Genomic DNA, 27006 nt, shown 5'->3' on the forward strand with positions numbered 1-27006 from the left:
GCATGATTACGTTGCAGAATATCCTTCCCCTTCTGGTTTCAGGAGATTATATGTCAACCTTAGATTTTCAGGATGCATACTTCCATATCCCTATTCATCAATCTCACAGAAAATTCCTCAGATGTATTGCAGCTGGGGACCATTTCCAGTTCACGGTACTTTCTTTCGGCATCAAATCGGCCCCCAGAATTTTCACCAAGTGCTTGGCTCCAGTAGCGCCATCCTCAGAAGGCACAAATTTCAGGTCTTTCCATATCTGGACGACTGGCTCAACAAGGCAAGATCCACCTCGCAGCCTCGGAATGCAACAACCCCTGAAAGTAAGGACTTTTCTAGGAGCAGTTCTAGACACATCCAGTTCCAAAGTGGCTCCCACAATAGAGCAACAGATGAAACTTATCTCTCGTTCAAAAAAGGTCTATTTCAGTTCGCCTCTTCGAGTCCCTACTGGGGATGATGTCTTTCTGCATCCCAATGGTGCCTTTTTGTCATCTCAGAATGCATCCACATCAAGAGCAGTTGGACATTCAGTGGACACAGTCCAACAGATCTTTCGACGATATGATCAAGGTTACGAAACCAATTAAATTACATCTGTATTGGTGGACTCAAAAACTAAATCAGTAGGTCGGTCTTTTCTTTCCACCCCTGGCCCCATGGGTGATCACAACGGATGCATCCCTGGAAGGTGGGAGCCTTCCTTCAGGATCTACCGGTCAAGAGCAGATGGGACGCTCATCAAAAATTTATAATATCAGCTATCTTGAACTGAAGGCAGTTCACTTAGTGCTTCGAGCCTTTCTGCCAAAGATGGAGAATTCACCGGTGCTCATACGTACAGACAAACCATGACGATGCACTATCTGAACAAGCAGGGAGGAACCAGATCCCTGCTTTTATCTCGAAAATCTCAGCGTATTTTGAACTGGTCCATTCTACATGGTGTGCATCTTCGAGCAGGGCATGTTCCTGGTGCTCTGAACGTCATTGCAGATTCTCTCAGCAGACTGAAATCATCCAGTCACAAATGGGGGCTAAATCAAGGTGTGCTAGATCCCATCTTCTCGCAGTGGGGAAAACAAACTTCGATCTGTTTGCCACTCCCCAGAATGCAATATGCTTCTATTATGCAAGTCATGCTCACCATCCGGGTTCTTGGGGGAATGCATTTTCAATAGCATAGTCAGGAATTTATGCTTACGCTTTTCCTCTCATTCCGAGAGTCCTGGCCAAGAACGAGAACTGCAGGATACTTCTGATTGCCCCATCATGGCCTCGGCAGCATTGGTTTACAGAGTTACTTCTCCTGTCAGAGAGGCGCAGCATACGTCTGCCAGTAATTCCTCACCTGTTAACAATGGACGGCGGTCAGGTTCTCCACCCGGATCCAGCATCGCTTCATTTGACTGCCTGGCTCCTGAACACCATGAATTCAAACATGTGAACATTCCTTCTGACTGTAGGGCCATTCTGGCCATAGCGGCAGCTGATAGCACCATTAAGTCGTATCGCCTTAAATGGAGAAACTTTTGCTTGTGGTGTAAACAAGCACAGGTTCATCCTTTTTCCTCATCGCCAGAACAGGTGCTTCCTTATCTCCTTCTTTTAGCCAGACAAGGTTTGACAAACTCTTCAATTAGGGTCCACTTAGCTGCTATTTCACGTTACAGGCGATCAGGAAATTCACCATCTTTGTGGTCAATGTGAATTATCAAGCAGTTCCTTAAAGGGTTTTTCGTTCCTTTCCGCCAGTTAGACCTCCCCTGCCATCCTGACAGCTTAATATTGTTTTGTCTCAATTGATGAAGCATCCATTTGAGCCCATTCACAGGGCAGACTTGAAGTCCTTGTCATGGAAGGTTGCACTTCTTCTTGCCCTGACCTTGGCTAGAAGAGTTAGCGAGATTCAAGCTTTCACAATCCAAAGCCCTTTCTTGCAGTTTAAAGATGATGTAGTAATTTTGTGAACAAATCCAAAATGTATACCCAAGGTTCCTTCTGACTTTCATATCAACCAGCCAGTTATTCTAAAGTCGTATTTTCCGAATCCATCAACGCCAGCAGAAAGATCCCTGCATTTTTTAGATGTCAAAAGATGTCTTAAGTTCTATCTGGACAGGATGGGAAGTTTCAGGAAAACAAACCAATTATTTGTGTCATTCAGTGTCCCTAAAACAGGGCAACCGATTTCTAAACAAGGAATTTCTAGATGGATATCTAGTTCTATTGACTTTTGCCACAAAGCTGCGGGGAAGACCCTGCGCAGAACATCCCGTGCACACTCCATTAGGGCTGTTGCAGCATTTGCTGCACTCTTCGCTGGTCTGCCCATACAGGACATTTGCAGGGAGGCCACCTGGAGGTGTGTGCACACTTTCACGAAGCACTATTGCCTGGAGGAGTCGTCTCAAAGAGATGTGGCAGTGGGGCAAACGGTGCTGAGGCATCTATTCCAGTAACGGTGAGCTGTACTATTCTCAGTTTTTCTCCCTCCTACCCAGTATAATGATCACCACATTGTATGATAATTAAGTTTTCTTTCTTTCACAATACACTTGTTGTTGTTTAGCATTGAGTGATGATTCTTTGGTTTCCATACTCATGTAAGGGTTTCTATAACTTATTGAATTGCATTTTGCAATTGATATAAAGTGTACATCATACAATGTGCTTCATTACTGCTTGCTACTCTAATTCAAGCATGTGAAAGTTCCAATACTGGAGTAAGAAATTAGTTACTTACCTGTAACTGTGGTTTTTCAGAATTGGAATCTTTCATAGATTCACATGCGACCCTCCCTCCTCCCCTGAGAAGCTCACCATTACAGATTAAAATCCTCAGCTTCTGAGGCACTGGACCTTCTCACAGTAGTGTTGTGGGGTGGCCTGATTGGCTGAGACCTGGTTTGGGTCTTTTTCCTCAAAAAACATGAATAGACTACTAATGTAATGGGCTTTAGGCCTGTGTTCACTTTAGTGAGCATGGCACTAATCTTGTAATAAACCGGGGACTTCCATCTCGACGACGGGGAATGATTGAAGCATGTGAATCTATGAAAGATTCCAATACTGGAGAACCACAGTTACAGGTAAGTAACTAAGGGCCAGATGTAGGAAGACGGCAAATTGCGACTTGCAGTTTGCGAGTCCGAGCGACTCGCAAATTGCAAGTCGCAATTTGCTATGCCGAACGGTGTCTCAGACACCTTCTGCGACTCGCAATGGGGTCGCAAAGACCCACCTCATTAATATTAATGAGGTGGGTTGCAGTTTGCGACCCCATTGCGAGTATGGGCACTCACGGGGATGGTGGCCTGCTGGAGACAGCAGACCACCATTCCGTGACTGCTTTTTAATAAAGCAGTTTTTTTTTTCTTCTATCTGCAGCCCGTTTTCCTTAAAGGAAAACGAGCTGCACATAGAAAAAAAAAACGAAACCTTTTGTTTCGGTATTTTTCAGAGCAGGCAGTGGTCCATAGGACCACTGCCTGCTCTGAAAAATTGTTTTTGTGATTATTCACAAAGGGGAAGGGGTCCCATGGGGACCCCTTCCCGTTTGCAAATGAGTTCCCATCCAATTCAAGTGGATGGTAACTGCGAGTTCATTTGCGACTGCTTTCGCGGTCGCAAATGAACTTGCATAGCGTTGCGAGTTACAAATAGGAAGGGAACACCACTTCCTATTTGCGAGTCAGAAACACATTTTGCGAGTTGGATCTGACTCGCAAAATGCATTTCTGCATCACGGCGTTTTTTGCCGTTTGCGAGTCGCAAAACCCTTTCTACATCTGGCCCTAATTTCTTATGAATCAGTACCACAGCAGTCCATTCAAACTAGGAGGTGGGCCTTGAGAGTGAACTTAGACCAAGAACATTGGTTGTAGGCTATAATTTATGGAGGCTATTAAATTGCAGCTGTTTTTTCGGGAACCCCATCCTACCAGTATCTCATCATCCCCAGTTTCCTCCCTCCCGTTCTTTTGGTATCGAAGCCTATGATCCTGTTCAGAACGCTATGCAATCTGTCTTTATTTTCATTAGGAGGAGGACAGGTTATTTAACATTTTAGTGGGGATCCCTATAGAGAAGGACTAGGATTAGAAGTGATTACTTTTTCTTCTCTTTCAAGGGATTTCCATTGAAAATCCTAAGAAATAAATAGAGCAGCAAGCCAATCCCCAGAAAATGAGGAGGAAGAAAAGGGTTTATGCTGTACCCAATCAAGTTTCTCAAAGACGCTTGATTAATTTGAGCCTGACCCCTAGAGAGTGATTCTGGGCCATAGAGTCCTGTGAAAATGTTGACTGACTTCCATATACTTGCTTTTTCATATCTTCGCTATTAGGATATTCCTTTCTAAAACAGTAGTTGCAGCTTTTTTTAAGTAGACCTGTGGAAATAGGTGTGTTATTTACAAATGCTTCATCTTTGCAGTGGCTTTTATTTTGTCAGAGTCGAGTTTCACTACTCTACTACCATCTAGCTGGTCACATTGGAGAGTGCACCCAGACCACTTAACAGAGAAAAGCCACTGGAGAGGATTAAAAAGATAAAACACTGTTCCCTAGCTGAAAGCAATCACTTTTACTTTCCAGTTTCTTATAGTGATTTTGGGAAGTATTGCATGAAGAGGAGAAGTCAGCTGGAGGATCTCCTCTTATATGGCCAAGTAGATATAGGCCAAACAGTACCAGATGCAGATAGTTTGTCTCTCCAGATGGCAAGTTGGAAGAATGATTGAGGGAAAATTTGATTATGGATTTATTTGCCACTAATCAGAATGCTACATGTTTACATTTTGCAAACAGATTCAACTGAACTACAGCCTTGGTGTTTGGGGACGCTGGGGTTGAGTTTTTTTTCTTTCCTTTTCAATAAATGTATCTTCCATTATGCTAAGAAGTTACCTCTTATTTATAACAAGAAGCAATTGCCATTTGTTCCATTGCAACCCCAGATTTTGGAATTTTGAGCCTGGCACTTGAAGTCCAACAATATAGACATTTGAACAATTCAGGCAAGTCATTTTATGTTTTAATGCAGTGCAGATTTCCCGAAAAAAATGTGTTAATCAGTGGAAGAGATTGTATATCTGGTGCTGTTAAAGCCATCTAACCCCAGTGATATAGCTAACTCTTAATAGTGCATCTTTCGAAGGTTTCATGATACACACCACCAATTGTAAATGCTTTTTCGAGTAGTTTATTTTGGTTGTACCCTCTAATATGATGTCCAGTGTAGCATGGATGATGAACCTTGGCCAGGCAAAATTCATGTGAGCATAATTTGAACGATTCCACAGGTTTACATGAATTGCATCTCATGAAAGATGTTTGCCATCACCTTCAGGCGGAGAGTCATTAAAAAACAAATTTTTACTTGAGAGAAATCCTCTACAAACTTCAAGTAGTAACGTGTCTTAAGGATGCATCTCAAGATAGTCGATCATTGCAAACTACCTCTGCATTGACAAGACTCTGTCTTTTCCTGTTTTTTTTTGTTTCTGCTTGAAACATGCCTTTACAGAAAGTTGCATTTACTGAATGTTAATTTTAAATGGATTTCACTTACGGAACGCAAGAATTCGGAGCCTTGAATCAATAGTGTGTACCATAATGACCTTCCAGTAAAAGACAGGTGTAACCAAAACAAAAGACAGATGGGTGAGCGCTCTGTGTCAAGAGAAAACTAAACGCCTCTTCCTAACTCACTTACAGCCCATTTAGCCAAAGGTCTGGCTTAGAAATACATTCCTGCTAGAGATTTGTGAAACACAATCTGAAACGTGCTACACTCCCTTGGTGCGATGTATTGCCTCATCACACATACTATAGTGGGGACTCATGTGAATCGTGCAATATTAAAGAATTGTTTAAAGAGATGTGGGGGAATGTATTTACCTTAGACCAGCCATTCTATTAAAGAGTGTTTACAAGAGGTAAGTTTTTAATTTCTGTATACCTTTTAGGTAGAGCCTAGAAAATCACTGCTTGCCCAGTCCCCTCGGGCCCTCGCTTCGCCTCCACACCCACCTACGTCGCAGCTTGTTTTAATGCACCTCGACCACTGCTCAGCAACTACGGATGATCCAAGAGCAGCAATTCCATTGTTTCTAGCCATGCTGTATTCAGCTACATCTTGACTGCAGTACTTTAATAGAATTCCTTTAAATGTTTATCTTTATATCGTCAGTGTGCAATACTGTTCCTATTGCATATGTGCTAACTCTCTATATTTAGAAAGGTGTGTCCCTTGTGGTCACCCAACAGAGAACAGAGTAACTCTCTAATATCAGCCCACTAGCCGCGTTGCAAATAATGAGGCACACACACCTCTGATATGGGTGGAAGACCACCTGCACCCTTTACCCATATATTTATGGCTTCTTGCCACGTCTGACCAGAGGATGTATTAGGTGTGCATGGGGGGGAGGGGGAAGAAATGACAATGGTCACATAGATAAGAGGCGGCTGGCTCATTACACCCTTGTCTAAGCAAAAATATGAATTATGGATTTTCTCTTAACACTAGTCAGGGGTAGTAAGTGCTACATAAATACAATTACAATAGTACATTAGCAGAATTAATTTAATGTCTATCTTTATGTTGTTCAGTGTGCAATAAAGTTAGTATTACCTACGTGCCAACTCTGCGGTTAAAGATGAAGAACCCCTGTTTAATCATAAATGTTCAGTGTATGAGTCCTCACTCAAATGTAAATCAATGCGCCTATGTTTTAGCTAGAGTGCAGTATATACCACCGCATCCCCTCCCTCCCTGTCTTTCCCTGTGAAACTCGAACTCTCCACAAACGCATAACAAATACCCCTTCGCTCGCACGACAAATCACAGAAAACGTTGCTGAATTGAACTTCTTGCTAGAACCTGGAAATTATTTCTCACTCAACTTTCACTGGGAGGAGAAGCCGGAATGTTAGAGGCAGTAGTCTGCATTTTTTTTTTTAAAACGAAAGACTGTTTTGGAGTGTAGCGGCTGTCTTTCTCTGTGAATAGAACTTTTTAGCGCCGACAAGTGGAGAGGGTCTTCTGTATGCTACACTGCACTTTTGCGGTAGGCACCCCACCCATCTGATAAACTGCTGAATTAGTGTCCAATGTGACTGCACTTCTGGGGTGCGATGGCATTTCACAGTCACCACTTACTAATGTACAGGATTCAGAGTTCTTCTTTTTCTTAAACAAACATAATTTAACAAGGCAAACTCGTTGGCTCTTAGCAGACTTCGCTCTGATTTTAAAATGTGGTTTGATGTATTTTCGGTCAGCTATTCTGGCCATGTTATCAAATATATATATTATGTTAGCTATGTAAACTCGGCAAACTTGGTGCATTTGGAATGTCCTGAATAAAAAAAAATGGTAAGATTCAGACGTAAGATTTTTTTTTCCTTTTTTTAAGTTGGCATTTGGTTTGCGCAGATGTAACAATAGACTGATTTTTCCGAGAATTATTGTGTTTCTGTGTTTACCTAGGGAAAGGTTTCTCCCAATGCGGTCTGGCATAGACACCACGGACACACACACACATTCACTCACTCACTGTATAACTCTTCAATCTCTGTCAGCACAGACCCAAAATAATGTGCTGCGTGGCTAAAAAAATTATAACGTCCAAAAGGCAAGATCTATTGGATTGGCTATGCCAATGCTTGTTTTAAATAGTAGTTTCACTTCCGGGGGGAGGGGGTGTATGCATGTGACTAGCAATGCTTAAGAACTGGATATTACTAGTAATTGAGTTTATTTTCTTCCAAAACAATGAAACGCATCATAGGAAGGATAAAAACAAAATCTGTCCTGAAAACCAAAATTCCCCACATAGTTTGTGTGTCTTTACACAATATATTTTACCTTGCACTTGTCTGGCAGGATCAGACCTTCAACATTATTCATTTTTTAAGACACACTTTCCAGTTATGTGAGTGGTCTTGTTCAGACAATTTATCTTAAACGTAATTTCCCGTTAATGCACTATTTAACCTAGAAAGAAAAGTAGTATTTGCCTGTTTCATTCGTTAACTGCTCAGCATTTCCAGGAATAAAGTGGTATGGTGCATTCATGCCAGTTTTACTCTAAAGATGGTGTAAGAATTCCAACACGCTGTTCCGCTATCAGTACTTTTCCAGATTATGTGACTGAGAAAATCTCTATATACCGTGAGTAAGAGAAGGCATGCTGTTTTGTTCTTGAGAAAGCAACACACATAAGAATCTGCCACTTCCTTTTGAATTACGAGATTATAGGGAAAACGTCAATGTAATATTTTCTGATTAGCAGTCTGTAGGAAGTTGGCTCTGTATATACTATTTCAAAGTAAGAAATAGGGTGCACAGAGTCCAAGGGTTCCCCTTAGAGGTAAGATAGTGGCAAAAATAGATAATTCTAATGCTCTATTTTGTGGTAGTGTGGTCGAGCAGTAGGCTTGTCAGAGGGTAGTGTTAAGCATTTGTTGTACACACACAGGCAATAAATGAGGAACACACACTCAAAGACTTTCTCCAGGCCAATAGGTTTTTATATAGAAAAATATATTTTCTTAGTTTATTTTAAGAACCATAGGTTCAAGATTTACAAGTAATATTTCAAATGAAAGGTATTTCACTCAGGTATTCTAGGAACTTTGAATAATCACAATAGCATGTACAGTTTTGACAAAAATGGCAATAAGCTATTTTAAAAGTGGACACAGTGCAAAAATCAACAGTTCCTGGGGAGCTAAGTATTTGTTAAGTTCACAGGTAAGTAAAACACTTAAAAGGTTCAAAGTTGGGTCCAAAGTAGCCCACCGTTGGGGGTTCAAGGCAACCCCAAAGTTACCACACCAGTAGCTCAGGGCCGGTCAGGTGCAGAGATCAAAGTGGTGCCCAAAACACATAAGCTTCAATGGAAAAAAGGGGTGCCCCGGTTCCGGTCTGCCAGTAGGTAAGTACCCGTGTCCTCGGAGGGCAGACCAGGGGGGATTTGTAGGGCACAGGGGGGGGGGACACAAGCAGGCACTTAAAGTACACCCTCAGCAGCACAGGGGCGGCCTGGGAGCAGAGTGCAAACAGGCGTCAGGTTTCTGATAGGAATCAATGGGAAGACCCGGGGGTCTCTTCAACGATGCAGGCAGCCACGGGGGGGGGCTCCTCGGGGTAGCCACCACCTGGGCTAGGCAGAGGGTCGCCTGGGGGTCGCTCCTGCACTGGAGTTCGGGTCCTTTAGGTCCTGGGGTGCTGCGTGTGCAGTGCTGGTTCCAGGAGTCGGGTTCCTTGTTACAGGTAGTTGCGGTCGGTGGCAGCCTCTGGATTTCCTCTGCAGGTGTCGCAGTGGGGGTGGGGGTCAACTCTGGCTACTCACGGGCTCGCAATCTCTGGGGAGTCCTCCCTGTAGTGCTAGTTTTCCACAGGTCGAGCCGGGGGCGTCGGGTGCAGAGTGGAAAGTTTCACGCTTCCGGCGGGAAACGTGTGGTCTTTAAAAGTAGCTTCTTTGTTGCAGAAAGTTGTAGCTTCTTGAACAGGGCCGCTGTTCTCGGGAGCTTCTTGGTCCTTTAGATGCAGGGTAGTCCTCTGAGGCTTCAGAGGTCGCTGGACCCTGTTGGATGCGTCCCTGTTGCAGTTTTCTTCGAAATAGGGAGACAGGCCGGTGGGGCTCGGGCCAAATCAGTTGTCGTCTCTGTCTTCACTGCAGGGCTTCAGGTCAGCAGTCCTTCTTCTTTTTTAAGTTGCAGGAATCTAGGGCCAGATGTATCAAAGGGTTTTCCCCATACTATGTCTATGGGAAAATGTGTTCATACATATGGCCCCTAGTTTCCTAGGTTCTGGGGAGCCCCTAAATACTGAATTTAGGGGTGTGTTTAGGTCTGGGAGGGCAGTAGCCAATGGCTACTGTCCTTGAGGGTGGCTACACCCTCTTTGTGCCTCCTCCCTGTGGGGAGGGGGGGCACATCCCTAATCTATTGGGGGAATCCTCCAAAATCAAGATGGAGGATTTCTAAAGGCAGGGGTCACCTCAGCTCAGGACACCTTAGGGGGTGTCCTGACTGGTGGGTGACTCCTCCTTGTTTTTCTCATTATCTCCCCTTGACTTGCCACCAAAAGTGGGGGCTGTGTCCAGGGGGCGGGCATCTCCACTAGCTGGAGTGCCCAAAGGGCATTGTAACACAAAGCTTGAGCCTTTGAGGCTCACTGCTAGGTGTTACAATTCCTGCAGGGGGGAGGTGTGAAGCACCTTCACCCAGAGCAGGCTTTGTTTCTGGCCTCAGAGGGCACAAAGGCCCTCACCACATGGGGTCAGAAACTCATCTCTCAGCAGCAGGCTGGCACAGACCAGTCAGTCCTGCACTGAACAATTGGGTAAAATACAGGGGGCATCTCTAAGAGGCCCTCTGTGTGCATTTTTAAATAAATCCAACACTGGCATCAGTGTGGGTTTATTATTCTGAGAAGTTTGATACCAAACGTCCCAGTATTCAGTGTAGCCATTATGGAGCTGTGAAGTTCGTTTTTGACAAACTCCCAGACCATATACGTAATATGGCCACACTGTACTTACAATGTCTAAGAATAGACTTAGACACTGTAGGGGCATATTGTTCATGCAGCTATGCCCTCACCTGTGGTATAGTGCATCCTGCCTTAGGGCTGTAAGGCCTACTCGAGGGGTGACTTACCTATGCCACAGGCAGCATTTTGTGTGCATGGCTTCCTGAGGGGGATGCCATGTCGACTTTGCCTTTTTTCTCCCCACCAACACACACAATCTGCAATGGCAGTGTGCATGTGTTAAGTGAGGGGTCCCTTAGGGTGGCACAACATATGCTGCAGCCCTTAGGGACCTTCCCTGGTCACAGGGCCCTTGGTACCACTGGTACCTTTTACAAGGGACTTAACTGTGTGCCAGGGGTGTGCCAATTATGGAAGCAATGGTACATTTTAGGTGAAAGAACACTGGTGCTGGGGCCTGGTTAGCAGGGTCCCAGCACACTTCTCAGTCAAGTCAGCATCAGTATCAGGCAAAAAGTGGGGGGTAATTGCAACAGCAAGGCATTTCCTCACACAGTCCCTTTCAGCAGATCTGGGAAAGAATTACGTTGACAAAGCACTGATGTGCTGAAACATTAAGCTGCAGATTGAGGTCAGATACCGGTGGCGACTGCATCATCTCGTAGCCCAGGAAAACCGTGTTTGGTGCAAGATAATACAAAGTATGTAAGTCCATAAAAATCCAAAACTGAGGTAAGATTAGTTACTTTCCTATAACAATTTCTTCTTTCTGTTTTTATAGATCGACCCTGTAAGGGTGGTATACAAAAAAAATGTGTTTGTTTCGATTAAGAGGATTGCGATGTAGTTACAAGAGTCAGAACTAAGGTTTCCCATTCTGCCATTTGTAGTAATGCATGCTAAAATAATACTATTCAAACTTTTACAAGTTTTATGAGCATGTGGCTGGATATATTTATGCTACGTTAGAGAAAATAAAACTCCCCTGATAATTCATGTTATGTGGAGTAAATATTGTAATAAATATAGTTAGACGTACTACTGCAGGGCAAAGCTTAATTTACATGTTCTTACATTAAGAAGAACTCCATACTCTGGCCCTTTTGGATCATTCAATTCTTGAATTTTCACTGCTCACGCTCTAGTTTTATGAAGTGAGATTATTTACTGGTTCCTTTGGAATACCCGTGGACGCACTTGAAAAAATAGCACAACATACAACACACATGCACATCAGGATCAAGTAACATACTTTGATTCATAGCCCCGGCCCCTTCCTTAGTAATGGTAAAAAATAGCCTATTACACTCTGTAAATCTTCTTATATGCATATATATATATATATATCAACTTAAAAACAGTTAAAATGAGTTTAGCTGAGAATGAAAACTGAAAAATACCATATTGTACTTCAAACTTATATAAACATATGCCCTACCCTTGTGCTGTGCACAGTGTGTGCAGATGCCCAACTCTCAGGTGGCATCCAACCTTCATGCACTGCAGGGGTTCATGAACACCATGTGGGCCCTGACCCAATCCTGCATTTTATCCTCCACAGGGGCCAATCGCACTGCCTTTGCCTGAGGTAATCAGGTGTTGGATGCATAGCATAGCCAACTGCCAGGCACTGTACCCAATCTACTGTTGATGCCCAACCTCGCTCATCTGGGTCTTTGGATTGGCCACAGGGCCTAGACCTGTAATTTTGTTGTCACATTTTAAAGATTTTATCAGCCCTGTAATCTCTTCCACAGACTCAAAACCTCCTGTACAGTTTTTGGGCATCTCATGTGGGTTTACAAATCCAAAATAAGGTTTGCAAGCTCTTGTGGAATGACTAACTAAGGATCTGCATGTCCTGGGTTCATGGACCCTAGATACTAGCCATTTGGTCTGCAAACTACAGGACAAAAACATTTAGTTAACATAACATCAGTGAGGTTGTTCATTTGGGACTCCCAAGGTCAAGGGTCCGTAGATGTTCCGAATGCACCCTTTAGTTTTTCTGTTTTTTCAGGGTGCAGAGACTGAGTCCCTGCATCCTGTAATGGTGGCAGCAAAAAACATTTTTCTACATGCCAGTCAGAGGGCTTCAGGTTTGTGGCCCCTGCTTTAGGTTTGTGGTACAAAATGAATGACGGAAGAAAAAGGTGCCCCACTCAATCGGATTAGTTTATATTTTTGAAATTTAGGGCTATGGACCACTTAAGCATTTAACAGCCCAGATATCTCTATCTTCTAAAGTTTGATTACCAGAGATGGTTTTGCTTAAGGCATGCTTTTCTAATGTTTATTTCTCAAAAAATGCCGAACGTAGTTCTACCAAACCAAGCAAGGGCACTTTCTTGAGTAAAGTTCTGCTTTAATGCCATGTTTGGTATATTGCTACTCAGCCATTTTGTTTATAGCTGTCTCATTGGCTTCCTGTGGGAATTAAAATGAGAAAGTCAGTTTGATGAACCCTTCACTCCTTTTCTTTTGTCCCAATGTTTGTTGTAGCTGCACAAAACGTACCAGGCTGAACCCAAATTAGCTAAAGAATATTCCTTTTTTTGGAAAGTCTGACCTAACTACAACTACAGAGGCGATATTGCTTCCTCTGATGTATAATGTAAAATAATAGTGCTGCATACTGACATTAGAATCCGCAGTGCATAGGCCGTGCAAGGTATAGAGTGACTTGGAATTGGAGAACAAAAACAAAATGTTCTCAGAGGCTTAGCATGATGCCTACTCAGGGTGCTTGTCTTTTGGTTCAGTCAGACATTTGCATTCTAGATCCTCCTGCTAAAGCTTCAGTCTGAATATATTTTATAATATGCTAGTTCTCTTTATTAGTCCTTCCTCTTCTCATTTTACTGTTTGTTGCTTTGCAGCAAAATATGGCGATCCACAGGAAGATCAAACAGTCTGAACGAGAGCTTGAATATCTGGAAATGAAAGAGAGGGAGGTATGCTTAAAAACTATCCTGAACTTTAACTGCTTTGTAATTTTGGTTTGTAAAGAAATGTTTAATACACAATATTCCCTTTCTGCATTCTTTCTTTAAATTAGCCCAGCTGCCAGTATTAACAAACAGATGTTTAAGCAGTTAGTCAAAACTCCAGGGGAGCACCACCTACTTTTAGACTTTTGCTCTGGAGTCTCTTAGTATAAACCAGACAATATAGCACTCTTGAACATACAAGACTCCACTTTGTCTGATTCCTGCAACTCACCTTGTCCCTACCAAACTAGGTTATCTAGTTTGTTTTACTGCTGGTGGGTTTTGTAATGATCTGTTCTGTAGGGATCATCACAAATAGGTTTCTGATGGATACTTCTAAATGCAGATTCCTCACCTTAGAATATTTCCCAGACTCAGTCCGGAAACCTTTTTGACTGGTGTTCCAGCGTGCCTCCAAGTATCACCATGCTTCTTCGTATTGGCTCCATATCACCCTGGAAAAGATAGAACGGAACCACAAATGCACTATCCCTGCACCCTGAATCACAGTTCATTCCTTTTTATGCCTTTCAATGTAGACCAAGAGCTCCACTCTCAAACTTGTTGTCTTTCTGACAACTCTTAAAACCAATACCAGCGTGCTGTGGAACAATGTCCCCTCCTAAAACTACCGGTTTCAAACCATGCTGCGACTGCAGGAAAGAAATGTCGGTAGCGGACCGGCATGAGGAGTGTGTCTAGTGTCTGGGCCCAGGCCGTTAGTCTAAGTTTTTTAATAAATGTGTCCTCATGCACCCAAAGGCAATCCAGGACTGAGATGCAACGCTATATGTCACCAAACACAAAAAGCAGTCATGACCTTTAAGTAAATCCCACTCCAAGTCATGATTGTGGAATCAATCCGGCTCAAAGTCCTCCACTAAATTGATGTTGAAATGAATGCAAAAGCATAAAAAAACAAATGAGAACTCAACTCCATCCCACTCCTCTGAACTTAGAGAGGGCGCAGGGGCGTCATGACATGAGTCGTTCAACCATGAGATCTTTGAGGGAGATAATTCCTCAGCTGCTCTTGATTCTCCCGCAAGTTCACCTGACCTTCAGCACCACCGCAGCAGTTTGAAAATTTCAAAGAGGAACATGCTGCCAATTTGTGAAGTGCTTCCATGGCCCTGTGCTGCACCTTTGTGCTCCAAGGAACAGAAAGTGCCACCAGTTGGGTTACTCCCAGCGGACCCATCTTCATTGCCTTCTGACACCCTTGTTACCTGCTACTGACTGTGGTACATGCTTCCACTGCAGCTCCAAGACTTGTGTCAAGCCCACCCTCCACTGGTGCCGGAAGAGGATCCAGCACTGATTCAGATGTTGGACACCAAATCAACATTGACGTGATCCTGTCTGATGTGGCACTGGGAAATTACAAATGCAGAACCAATCATCATACACTCACTCTGACCGGTGCCTCTACGATGCCAGACTCCAGCAGAGGCGCCATTATCTTTTTGGGTCTGATATTGATAACCATTTACAGATGGATGGCCAGATTGATCTCCAACAACCGTTCGGCAGGACACCATGGCCAGCAGTAACCAATGCTGTGTGGTGTCATGATGTTCAACTCCTGTACTGGTCTGCATGGAATGTGTGAAAATGGGCCGAACTGAGGTGACTGACACGTGACACCTATATCATTTCTGTAATTCTGCTGCCCAAGCCACATGCAACCATTCAGTCCAATTCCTGGGAATCTTGGAAGACAAGGAAAGAGTGGGAAAATCAAGTATGAATTAAAAATGCTGTAATCAAAGGTAAGAAATCTACTGTTGTAGTGGCATGTGAGGGTGCTAAATGACTTAAATTAAGTTTACAAGAAAGTCGTCAAACGATAAAATAGTGATGCTATATTTCAATGTAAAAAAGTTCATTTAATAAGAAGGAATATGAAATTTGTTTCTCACACCAAACTGATATGAGAGGGATTTGTTTGTGGTAATAGGGTTGGGAGGAACACAGCAAGTATAAAACAATATCCCAGTATGGGGTAGGGTAGTTTTGTTCCAGTGGTTAAAATAGCCAGTGAAGACTATGACCTGGTGCAGTTCTAGAGGTCTGCCTCTGTGAAAAGAAGTATAGAGTAGGAGGAACAGGGTCGGTAACTCCTTTAGGGCGGAGGAGCTGTGCCCCTGTGAACGTCATACACATTTATAGAAAAAAATAACAAATAGATCAATTTGTTCAGAGATGTGATTGTAACTTCGGACAAATTGGTGCATTTAAGTCGGGGCTGTCTGTCTCAGGCTGCTTGGCCCACCTCGCTTTGAATTAGGAGATGGAAGCCAGGCAGTAAATCAACTTTCTACAATGTGACACACAACACAGGGCTGGCTGCTCTAAAGCCCTTAATTTCCTTTGTGGTCTATGGCAGTATTCACTGTCGTCCAGTGACGCTTTTTGCATCATGATTTTAGGCATCGGGGTATTCTTCCCTGCATGAGGGCAGCTGTCTGTCATTCACAGGCATAGATCCCACCCTTTCCCCACTCATCACTCAGTAAGAGTGGATGCAAGCACATGTGATTTAGTGCCTAGGCTTTGTAAGTGTAATAATGCTAATATTGAGTTATCTTTATTGTACTGAGACCCCTTGTCACGCTAACCTCCCCATTGTGACACCCCAGGCCCTTGTTGCAAATCGCTGGCTCCTTTAGAAGTGGAGCTGCTGTATTTGTTCCATGACAAAATTGATCCAACAGACAAGCAGGGTTTCTGATCCAAATATCGAATTCAAGCGCAAAGGGAGAAATATGTGCTTACAGTAAAGGCACTTATTTGCTGTATGGATTTAAAACTAGCCCAATCGTCATGCCCATAGCATTAATGCTGAAAACATGAATTGATATGCAAACAATGAATGTTAAAAGCGATTTAGTTCCTCTCTTATTTAACATGTTTTACTTAATGTTGCAATCGCCAAGAGAGTTAGCTGTTTCATCATGCTTGTTTCTGTATTTTTTTATGTACATTTTATTACTCTTGTATAGTGCACACTTTGACTCATGCTGGGTATTTATGAGGGGCTTTGATTGAAAGCACTGGTGCTGAGGCTGAATGTAAAGCAAAGAGCTGGCCGGTGGGCTGGCGTCTCTGCAGAGCACACAGAACAATGGTCACATATTCCAATTCAATTGAAATTCTGTGTAAATGTGTGTGAAGGGGTGCACAGTAGTCAAAATATTTAGAAGGCAAAAGGAAATAAAGTGCTTAAATGTGAATGAGTGCAGTGTATGTTTGGGATGGTAAAATGGGGGCGATGCAAGGAAGTGCATTCACGCGAGAGTGAAAAGAGGGTGCTGATGAGGAGGTTGAAAATGTGCAGATGGATGATATGTGAAGAGAAAAAGGGCAAACATATCTAACATAAAGCACACATAACTAACAATCCTACTCCTTCCACAGACCTCAATATTATGTAATTCAGGCTCACAATTTCAGAATTGAAACATTTCCCGTCCTAAATATTTATAACTAATCTTTGTTGTTACTCATTTATCTCAAAGAGCTAACAACCACTGACAAAGCTAACAGTACTAATAGGTTTTAGGTCTAGGTCAGTTGTGTTATATTTCTGGGTCTTGCTTCGAGCTGACCTTCGTAAGGTGTCCGAAAGAGTGACATAGACAGAACAACATGTCAGACAGTGCTCTAGCAAGATATTTGCACTGTATCCACCACTGTTATGGACCTCCAAAAATTAACCACCCAACTAGATGACCTTGTTGAAGATTCAGAAGAATCTCTGCTTTGTATGGTTCCCTGAGGGGGTGGAGGAACCCTCTGCTGAACTTTCTCTGGAAGATTGGATTACAACTACTCTCAAACTGAAATGTTCCACAACCTTTTTCACCATAGAGAGGACCCTCAAGGGTGCTTGCCCCCGCCGAGGCCGGGAGCACTGCCCAGAGCTATTGTCGCCCGCCTCTCGGGATCGAGATGCTATCCTTCAGTGCACCAGGACGTGTGACCCTCTACCCACCCTCCCCCAATAATTTCAGGGCACACACATTTCCATTTTTCTAGACTACACATAGCGGATGCAGGAGCAGAGGAAAACTTTTGTGGCAGTAAAAAGTAGATTGCAGGGCTATAACTTAAAGTATGGCCTCCTGTTCCTGGCAAAACTTTGTGCACAGTATGAAGGATCCACCATGTTCTTCTACACTCCAGTGGAAGCAAATGATTGGCTGGACACCCTGCCTCAGCCCACTGGTGGGCCTCCCATGTGACGGCCCCCGCAGAGCCAGCGACAGCCGGGCCGGTCCACCAAACGTGGGAAACAGAGGAAAGAACAAAGAGACAGGGCCCCACCAACAGATAGGATTACTATTGACCCTGAAGGCGCTCTACATGTTGTGGATGCTCCTTTGGCCTCCCAGACCTTGTTGCGGAGCAACAGCACAGAACAAGGGTCAGCCAGTTTAATTGAAGCAGTTATGTTACACTGGATTGCATGGCTCTCTTGTGTTATAGCGTTCTACTTAGCTCAGGACATAGGCCCCATGGCTTGAACCAGACAGGTATCGCTTCAATCCCTACTGATAGGGTGACAGAAACACTCTTCTCATGACAGTGTATACAGCTAAATTTATGACATGGAATGTCCAAAGTATTGTCCAGCCAGTAAAAACGAGAATAGTATATGCCTGTTGTAGGAAGTTGGCTCTGTATGTGCTATTTCAAAGTAAGGAATAGCATGCACAGAGTCCAAGGGTTCCCCTTAGAGGTAAAATAGTGGTAAAAATAGATAATACTAATGCTCTATTTTGTGGTAGTGTGGTCGAGCAGTAGGCTTATCCAAGGAGTAGTGTTAAGCATTTGTTGTACATACACATAGACAATAAATGAGGTACACACACTCAGAGACAAATCCAGCCAATAGTTTTTGTTATAGAAAAATATCTTTTCTTAGTTTATTTTAAGAACCACAGGTTCAAATTTAACATGTAATATCTTGTTTGAAAGGTATTGCAGGTAAGTACATTAGGAACTTTGAATCATTTCAATTGCATGTATACTTTTCAAGTTATTGACAAATAGCTATTTCAAAAGTGGACACTTAGTGCAATTTTCACAGTTCCTGGGGGAGGTAAGTTTTTGTTAGTTTTACCAGGTAAGTAAGACACTTACAGGGTTCAGTTCTTGGTCCAAGGTAGCCCACCGTTGGGGGTTCAGAGCAACCTCAAAGTCACCACACCAGCAGCTCAGGGCCGGTCAGGTGCAGAGTTCAAAGTGGTGCCCAAAACGCATAGGCTAGAATGGAGAGAAGGGGGTGCCCCGGTTCCGGTCTGCTTGCAGGTAAGTACCCGCGTCTTCGCAGGGCAGACCAGGGGGGTTTTGTAGGGCACCGGGGGGGACACAAGCCCACACAGAAATTTCACCCTCAGCAGCGCGGGGGCGGCCGGGTGCAGTGTAGAAACAAGCGTCGGGTTTGCAATGTTAGTCTATGAGAGATCAACGGATCTCTTCAGCGCTGCAGGCAGGCAAGGGGGGGCTTCCTCGGGGAAACCTCCACTTGGGCAAGGGAGAGGGACTCCTGGGGGTCACTTCTCCAGTGAAAGTCCGGTCCTTCAGGTCCTGGGGGCTGCGGGTGCAGGGTCTTTTCCAGGCGTCGGGACTTAGGTTTCAGAGAGTCGCGGTCAGGGGAAGCCTCGGGATTCCCTCTGCAGGCGGCGCTGTGGGGGCTCAGGGGGGACAGGTTTTGGTACTCACAGTCGTAGAGTAGTCCGGGGGTCCTCCCTGAGGTGTTGGTTCTCCACCAGCCGAGTCAGGGTCGCCGGGTGCAGTGTTGCAAGTCTCACGCTTCTTGCGGGGAGTTGCAGGGTTCTTTAAAGCTGCTTCTTGAAACAAAGTTGCAGTCTTTTTGGAGCAGGTCCGCTGTCCTCGGGAGTTTCTTGTCGTCGTCGAAGCAGGGCAGTCCTCAGAGGATTCAGAGGTCGCTGGTCCCTTTGGAAGGCGTCGCTGGAGCAGAGTTCTTTGGAAGGCAGGAGACAGGCCGGTGAGTTTCTGGAGCCAAGGCAGTTGTTGTCTTCTGGTCTTCCTCTGCAGGGGTTTTCAGCTGGGCAGTCCTTCTTCTTGTTGTTGCAGGAATCTAATTTTCTAGGGTTCAGGGTAGCCCTTAAATACTAAATTTAAGGGCGTGTTTAGGTCTGGGGGGTTAGTAGCCAATGGCTACTAGCCCTGAGGGTGGGTACACCCTCTTTGTGCCTCCTCCCAAGGGGAGGGGGTCACAATCCTAACCCTATTGGGGGAATCCTCCATCTGCAAGATGGAGGATTTCTAAAAGTTAGAGTCACCTCAGCTCAGGACACCTTAGGGGCTGTCCTGACTGGCCAGTGACTCCTCCTTGTTGCTTTCTTTGTTCCCTCCAGCCTTGCCGCCAAAAGTGGGGGCCGTGGCCGGAGGGGGCGGGCAACTCCACTAAGCTGGAGTGCCCTGCTGGGCTGTGACAAAGGGGTGAGCCTTTGAGGCTCACCGCCAGGTGTCACAGCTCCTGCCTGGGGGAGGTGTTAGCATCTCCACCCAGTGCAGGCTTTGTTACTGGCCTCAGAGTGACAAAGGCACTCTCCCCATGGGGCCAGCAACATGTCTCTAGTGTGGCAGGCTGCAGGAACTAGTCAGCCTACACAGACAGTCGGTTAAGTTTCAGGGGGCACCTCTAAGGTGCCCTCTTGGGTGTATTTTGCAATAAAATGTACACTGGCATCAGTGTGCATTTATTGTGCTGAGAAGTTTGATACCAAACTTCCCAGTTTTCAGTGTAGCCATTATGGTGCTGTGGAGTTCGTGTTTGACAGACTCCCAGACCATATACTCTTATGGCTACGCTGCACTTACAATGTCTAAGGTTTTGTTTAGACACTGTAGGGGTACCATGCTCATGCACTGGTACCCTCACCTATGGTATAGTGCACCCTGCCTTAGGGCTGTAAGGCCTGCTAGAGGGGTGTCTTACCTATACTGCATAGGCAGTGAGAGGCTGGCATGGCACCCTGAGGGGAGTGCCATGTCGACTTACTCGTTGTGTCCTCACTAGCACCCACAAGCTGGCAAGCAGTGTGTCTGTGCTGAGTGAGAGGTCTCCAGGGTGGCATAAGACATGCTGCAGCCCTTAGAGACCTTCCTTGGCATCAGGGCCCTTGGTACTAGAAGTACCAGTTACAAGGGACTTATCTGGATGCCAGGGTCTGCCAATTGTGGATACAAAAGTACAGGTTAGGGAAAGAACACTGGTGCTGGGGCCTGGTTAGCAGGCCTCAGCACACTTTCAATTGTAAACATAGCATCAGCAAAGGCAAAAAGTCAGGGGGCAACCATGCCAAGGAGGCATTTCCTTACACCTGTTTTAAATGTTATAAGATTTCCATGAACTCCTCCAGGAAACTCATGTTTGGGGTAATTGTATACCGTTCCTCCGCAAACGTTGGAGCGGTCATGTTTATGCCATGTCCTATTCCAGGTTTGCCTGAGGAGTACTAATATGGGTGGCCTTTTTTTCATAGGCACCATGTCCTGGACCCAGGCGGTCGGTATGTTATTGTGTATGGCATGCTGGATGGTAGGGAAGTCTGCATTATCAGCATTTATGCTCCCAATAATAATTCCCCCGATTTTTTTTTAGGGGTGTACCCCTGGCTGCCTCCCCATATTTAGCAGCAGATGTGATAATGGCTGTAGACTACAACTTCGTTCTAGATGGGGACATAGATTGGCTTCCACACCGACACCACACTAAACCACTCGTGACTATTTCCAGACCCTATGAGAGAATTAAATCTAACAGATATCTGGTGGACTAGATATGCTGATACCCAACAATTCTCCTGCTACACTCCTGCCACTGTTACACATAGATTAGACTATGTCCTGACATCGGACTCTCTGGCACAGTGGGTACACACAATCACTTACCTTCCCAGATGGCTATCGGACCATTATCCTGTTCTACTCATGTTGGGACGACTGACTTCCCGCACACCAGTCCCAACATGGCGCCTCTGCCCTGAGGCCCTCATAGACCCCTCCTTTGCAGAGACAGTCCGAGACACTGTGACACACTTTACAAGAGAACTGGGGATCCTCAAGCACCCGTGCAGGGGACTGGAAGGTGATGAGTATGGTGTTGTGGGGAGTTTTTCTTAAAACCAGATACAGGGTTAGACAGCAACTAGAACAAGATATTAAAAAACTTGAACAGGTTTTAAGGGAGATTGGGAACCGACTGCCTATCACACCCAAGGTGTGTGCAGGCCTGGAAAGACGCACGTTCTGAGATCCTTAACGATTGGCGCCACCCATAAAAATTCACCTTTACGGTGTACCAACAAAGGCTACACACCAAAGGAGACAAAATGGGTGCAATGCTTGCCCACTTAGTCAGACAGGAGAGATTCCGGGCTCCTATTCTTACCCTGAACACTGTCACGGGCCCTCCAGTCTATACCAAGCGGGCCATAAATCAGGTATTCCAGTCACATTTGAGTGCAGTGTATACCAACCAGGGTGGCGTTCCCTCTACCCACCATGGTCGAAATTCTGTACCAAGTCGATCTTCCCAAACTTTCTGCTGAAGAAAGCAGGGCCTTAGATGAACCTATAATACGGGAAAAAATCTGTGCGGTTATCCACTTCTTAAAGACAGCTAAACTCCCTGGGACGAAAGGTCTCCAGACTGCATTTTACCACAGTTAAGCAGTTCTGGTGGTGGATAAACTGTTAGAAGTTTATCAAGAGGCCATGCAACTTGGTACTCTTTCTCCTTCGCACAGAAAAGCCTTAATCGTCATGATCCACAGCCCAGGCAAGGATCCCACCTCTGCTTTAGCATATTTCCCCATTTCTCTTTTAAATATTCATGTCAAAATCCTTAGCACCGTCCTTTCTAGTAGATTGCGCCCACACCTCCTATTTTTGATACATGAGGACCAGTCAGGGTTTATCCCTAAGCGTAATACCCTACATAATTTGAGGCGGCTCGCACATGTCTGTCATACTACAATGCATAGAACGGAGGAGCTATTAATTGCCTATTTATATATTGAACAGGCCTCTGGCATGTTCTTTAACGTATTGGACTGGGACCCAGTTATATTCAATGGATACAACTACTGTATACAGCCCTTTGCGCACAGGTGCGTACTGGGCATGAGATAGCTGAAGGGTTTGAAATAGGCAGGGGCACCAGACGGAGATGTCCCCTCTGCCTGCTTTTGTTTGCCCTGGCAATGGAACCCCTGGCAGCCTACTTTAGAAGGACCTTGGGTCCTTTTGGGATAACTGTAGGGAGAATCACACGTGATCTCCCTCTATGCAGATAACTCCATGTTTTTTTGTCCGTAATCCTATCTTATCAGGTTCCATTCTTATGCAAGTAATGAATGAATTTTAAACCATCTTGGACCTCTGGGTGAACCCTGCCAAGTCCAGGTAATATGCCCTAGACTCGGTCGGTATGACCTATCCCTGACGGATATTCCTTTGCAGCTCCGAGATATCCATTACCTGGGTGTTTATCTGGCTAACACCGAACCAAAAGTTTTAGACAGGAATATCGGATGGGTGGTAGCGAATCTCCAGGAATCTGTTCACATTTGGAAGGACCTACCTCTCTCAATGATGGAGAAAACAGCACTACTAAAAATGATACTACTCCCCCTCTGTGAATATGCCTTACCCCGAACTTTTTATAAGATTTCCCGGCGATATTTCCAAATACTAGATGCCTGTATGGTTGAAGTATGGTGGGCAAATAAGCGGAAACGGGTCAGTCTAGCGACCCTTAAAAGGTCATGGCCAGCGGGAGGAATAGAGTTTCTCAATCTAGAATATTATTACATGGCTGCACATCTCCAATGCTGTCCATTGGTCGGCAGATGAGGATTCCTGGGAGCCTAGATTACTGGATGGCTATTATGGGGAGCTATCGCTCTCTACCTTACTGATGACCGGCTCTTGGGTCCTATGCTCCCCTCCCCCCAAATACACCCTATGTAGTCCGACATGTGACTCAGCTCTGGGAGGATTCCATGAAGAGTGCGCTCCAAAGAGGCTCATTCCATCCAGAGATTAGCATCTGGATATTGAAGCCCTTTTGTAAAATTGCAGACTATAAGTCGCTCCAGAGATGGAGGACTGCCTTACAATGGGTGATCTTTATCCAGGTCCAGGGAATTGCTCCATAACGTATGCAGAAGCGGTCAAGTCATTTGCATTGGGACAAGGGCAATATCCACAGTATCAGAAGCTCTATGCTGCCGCACGAGGTATTTGGCTGCCATTCCCAGAGGCCACACCACAGTCCACCATCCGTGCTACTCTGTTAAACATGGCGGGTGGCTGCCGTTTGATATCACATTTTTATGGAGTGCTACGTACAGATATTCCCTGTCAGCCTCTTGCAGTGCAGGCCCGGTGTGGGGGAGGTGCTTCCAGACCAGCTGACTCCACAGAACTGGGAACACATTCATGACGGGGTATATACAAGCACTTCCAATTCACAGTTTGAATTAACGAACTATGACTTTGTACATCAAATATATCTCTCCCCTTTCACTTTAAGCAGAATCTATCCCGCACGCTCGGACGGACGTCCGAGATGCTTGGCGCCCCATGCAGATTTTCTAAACATTGCTTGGACGTGCCCAGATATTGCCTCGTTCTGGCAAGAGTTCCTTACAAACCTGAATAGGTCATCTGGTTGGGGGTTCCCATTAGAACCTAAACCAATACTATTAGGCCTTATCCCTGCTCCCCCCATGAAGAGACTCAGTAGGAGGTTTGTATTGCTGGCCTTAACATTAGCAAAAAGGCAGATAGCAATACGATAGCTAAGTCTCAATCCCCCTCTTTACTTGGAGTGGGCCAAAGACATAGTGGAATGGGTGACAGCTGAAGGAATCCATATGAAACACACCCGAATGGATGGAAAACTGTGAGACCATCTAAGAGGCTGGGCAGCAATGCTTTCAGATTGAAAACAACAACATCTCAAGATGGACCGATGTAGAGGTCTGGTGAAAATATTGTTTAACTTGTTAAACATTGATCTATGTCTTGAAGAAAAGAATGTCACCTTTTACATGCTATAATATAAGTCAAGCGTTTTGTTTATTCGCAAGCCATTAAGTACAGTAAGGAGGTCAGTTTCAATGTTAGTTGACTCACTTGATTAATTCGCAATATATATGTATCACTGTGAACACATTGTTGAAATATCTACTGTTTACGACTGAAAACAATAAAGATCTTTGACAAAAAAATATTTCTGGATGCAATAACATCTCAGAGAAAAACCAAAATACAGACTCTGTGGCTCACTATGGGAATCACAGAAATGTATTTTGCATGTTTCCTTTTAGAGAGCCCCTACTTTTTCCATCCCACTTAAAGATCTGTCTGCACATATTTCTGTATGACTGATTGCAGCCAGCAGCTGTGGGTGCTTCCCGATGCCTGCTTAGAGCATTTTCTTCTAAAGTTTAAGCCGCATGCCGTGCAAGACACTGGGTAAGCACACACTTTAAAGGGCCTGAAGTTGTTGCAGTGTACAATTCCCACATTAAAGTACAGGGTGAACATATTAATACAGTAAGATATGGGGCAGTTTTTATGTGTTTAATATTTTAAGACTGTAGTTTCCCACTGCTTTATAAACCTTGCTTTCTAACTAAATTTATTTCTTTTCAAATGCACCATTTGTCAATCTTTTTAAAAAAATGTTTTGAGAGGCGGACCCACCCTGGACTCCACTTTTGTCCATTAAGCTTGCTCGCTTCACTCACTACAATAAAGTCGTACCCAGACTTTTATACCCCGCCACTTTCAGATGTCACCAGCTGCCACTGAGGAGGAAACATGAGCTATCACTGTTTCCCAACTTTATTACATTTTTACTGTCATATTAACAGATGGAGACTGTTATTTTCTTCTTTTTTATTTCTACGTTGTGGGCTCCTTCCAAATAAAGAATTTGTGTTTCAACTTATTTAGAAGGCAATAAGCATTGGTGCCTCCATAGAAGTGAACTGTGAATGATGTAATAACTAAAAGGAGCATTTTTTTCTCTCAAAGGTGAAACTTAAAGGAAGCGAGAAGAGAGATCAAAGCGAAATGTCACCAGAAACTAAACGTCCTAAGTACTTAAGAGATGTGGAAAGGTAATTGAAGCATTTTAATTTCCAGCTACTTGGGTTTTAGCGGTCAAGTAGACTAGATCGATCGATTGAAAGATATGTGATGAGGATTTCATCACTACAGTTCTAAAATATAGATTGACCAGAACTGGCCTGATCATTTTGGTCTTGGTCATTGAATGTCTTGTGGCATTGTAACTAGATACTTATGTTTTATTTCAGTGTGTGTTAGAGGATCCAAAGATGTGTTGTAGTTGTAATGATGGTTGCTGGTACGGCTGGTGATTTGTTTTCAAAAGAGCGGGTCTTTTTCTGTACAATTGAAATGCTTTTATTTAAAAGTGTGTGGACCGCCCTGTTTATCCTTTTGAATTAAGATGACAAAGTGAGTCACTCATGAAGTGAGCTTCATTTTTCATAGATGTCAGTTAGAATGTGTCTCATTATTATAAAACAGAGAGGAGAAAATATATAATTGTGATTTTCTCTTCCCACTGTCCATGCAGAAGTTGACCTATTTTGGTTATTTGCTTCTGCAATGTGTTTAAAATCTTAGGAGGATTGTGGCTTACAATAGCGTAAATTGTCTCACCTCTTCATACTGGTCAAAAAAAGTATAAAAAAGGACTGTTCCACTGTTATAGGGTTTCTGTCGAAGGGCACTCTGTTCTTAGTTCCGAGAATTACTGACAAATCAAGTCTTAAATATATGGGTGTAAGGTGTAAGCATTTTAGAAGTATTTTTTATACATGCAGTGTGTGTCCAAGTTTGCTAGTGTGTTTGTGCATACAAAATCTAAGTTGTAACTGCTGTCAATTATTAGTTAGCACTGAATAAAAATGTGATTTAAATTTTACTTGCGATTTTGTGTATAATACTTAAGCATAGAGGGAGCGACACAAGCAATATATACATTTCAGTTTTTAATACTATTTTGTATCTGAAACAACACGCATTGAGTAGTCCCACATGATTGTTGATTGAACAAATGCCAGACAGTCTTGAGTAGAATAAGGAGATACATTTCCTCATCAGACTGAAAAGTGACAGTTGTCCCGCCCCAGGAAATGACATCACATCCGTGACCTGGACTTCCAGTCCCCCTAGGAGCCCGCCCCGGAACGGACGTAAGTGTAGGTGGGTCACGTGGGTTGTGACATCATGTAATCACGTGTTAGTCACATGGCAGGGCCCTACCACGTGGTCGTGGTTATGCGGCGACCCTCAGCGTATCAAAGCCACCAAGGAGAACAGGTGTCCGTCACACGTTGTAGAGGAGTACACCCTTCTGAACCGTAGAATGCGTCTAAGGGCCTCCTAAGCGACCTATGCAAAACCCAGAGCCCCAGCCTGAAATAGA

At 44.2% G+C, this 27006-nt stretch overlaps 1 protein-coding gene across 2 annotated transcripts in view; it reads left to right on the forward strand.

Annotated features, from left to right (window-relative positions):
* RBM6 (RNA binding motif protein 6) overlaps window positions 1–27006 on the forward strand; it is a 1032809-nt gene that overhangs the window by 930777 nt on the left and 75026 nt on the right. For both annotated transcript variants that reach the window (XM_069206836.1, XM_069206837.1), the window contains 2 exons: window positions 13386–13460; window positions 25584–25669. In XM_069206836.1, coding sequence (XP_069062937.1) covers window positions 13386–13460; window positions 25584–25669 — 161 coding nt within the window. The remainder of the gene's footprint in view (window positions 1–13385; window positions 13461–25583; window positions 25670–27006) is intronic.

The sequence above is a fragment of the Pleurodeles waltl genome, chromosome 9 (genome assembly GCF_031143425.1).
Source record: "Pleurodeles waltl isolate 20211129_DDA chromosome 9, aPleWal1.hap1.20221129, whole genome shotgun sequence".
In the NCBI taxonomy this organism is placed as follows: domain Eukaryota; kingdom Metazoa; phylum Chordata; class Amphibia; order Caudata; family Salamandridae; genus Pleurodeles; species Pleurodeles waltl.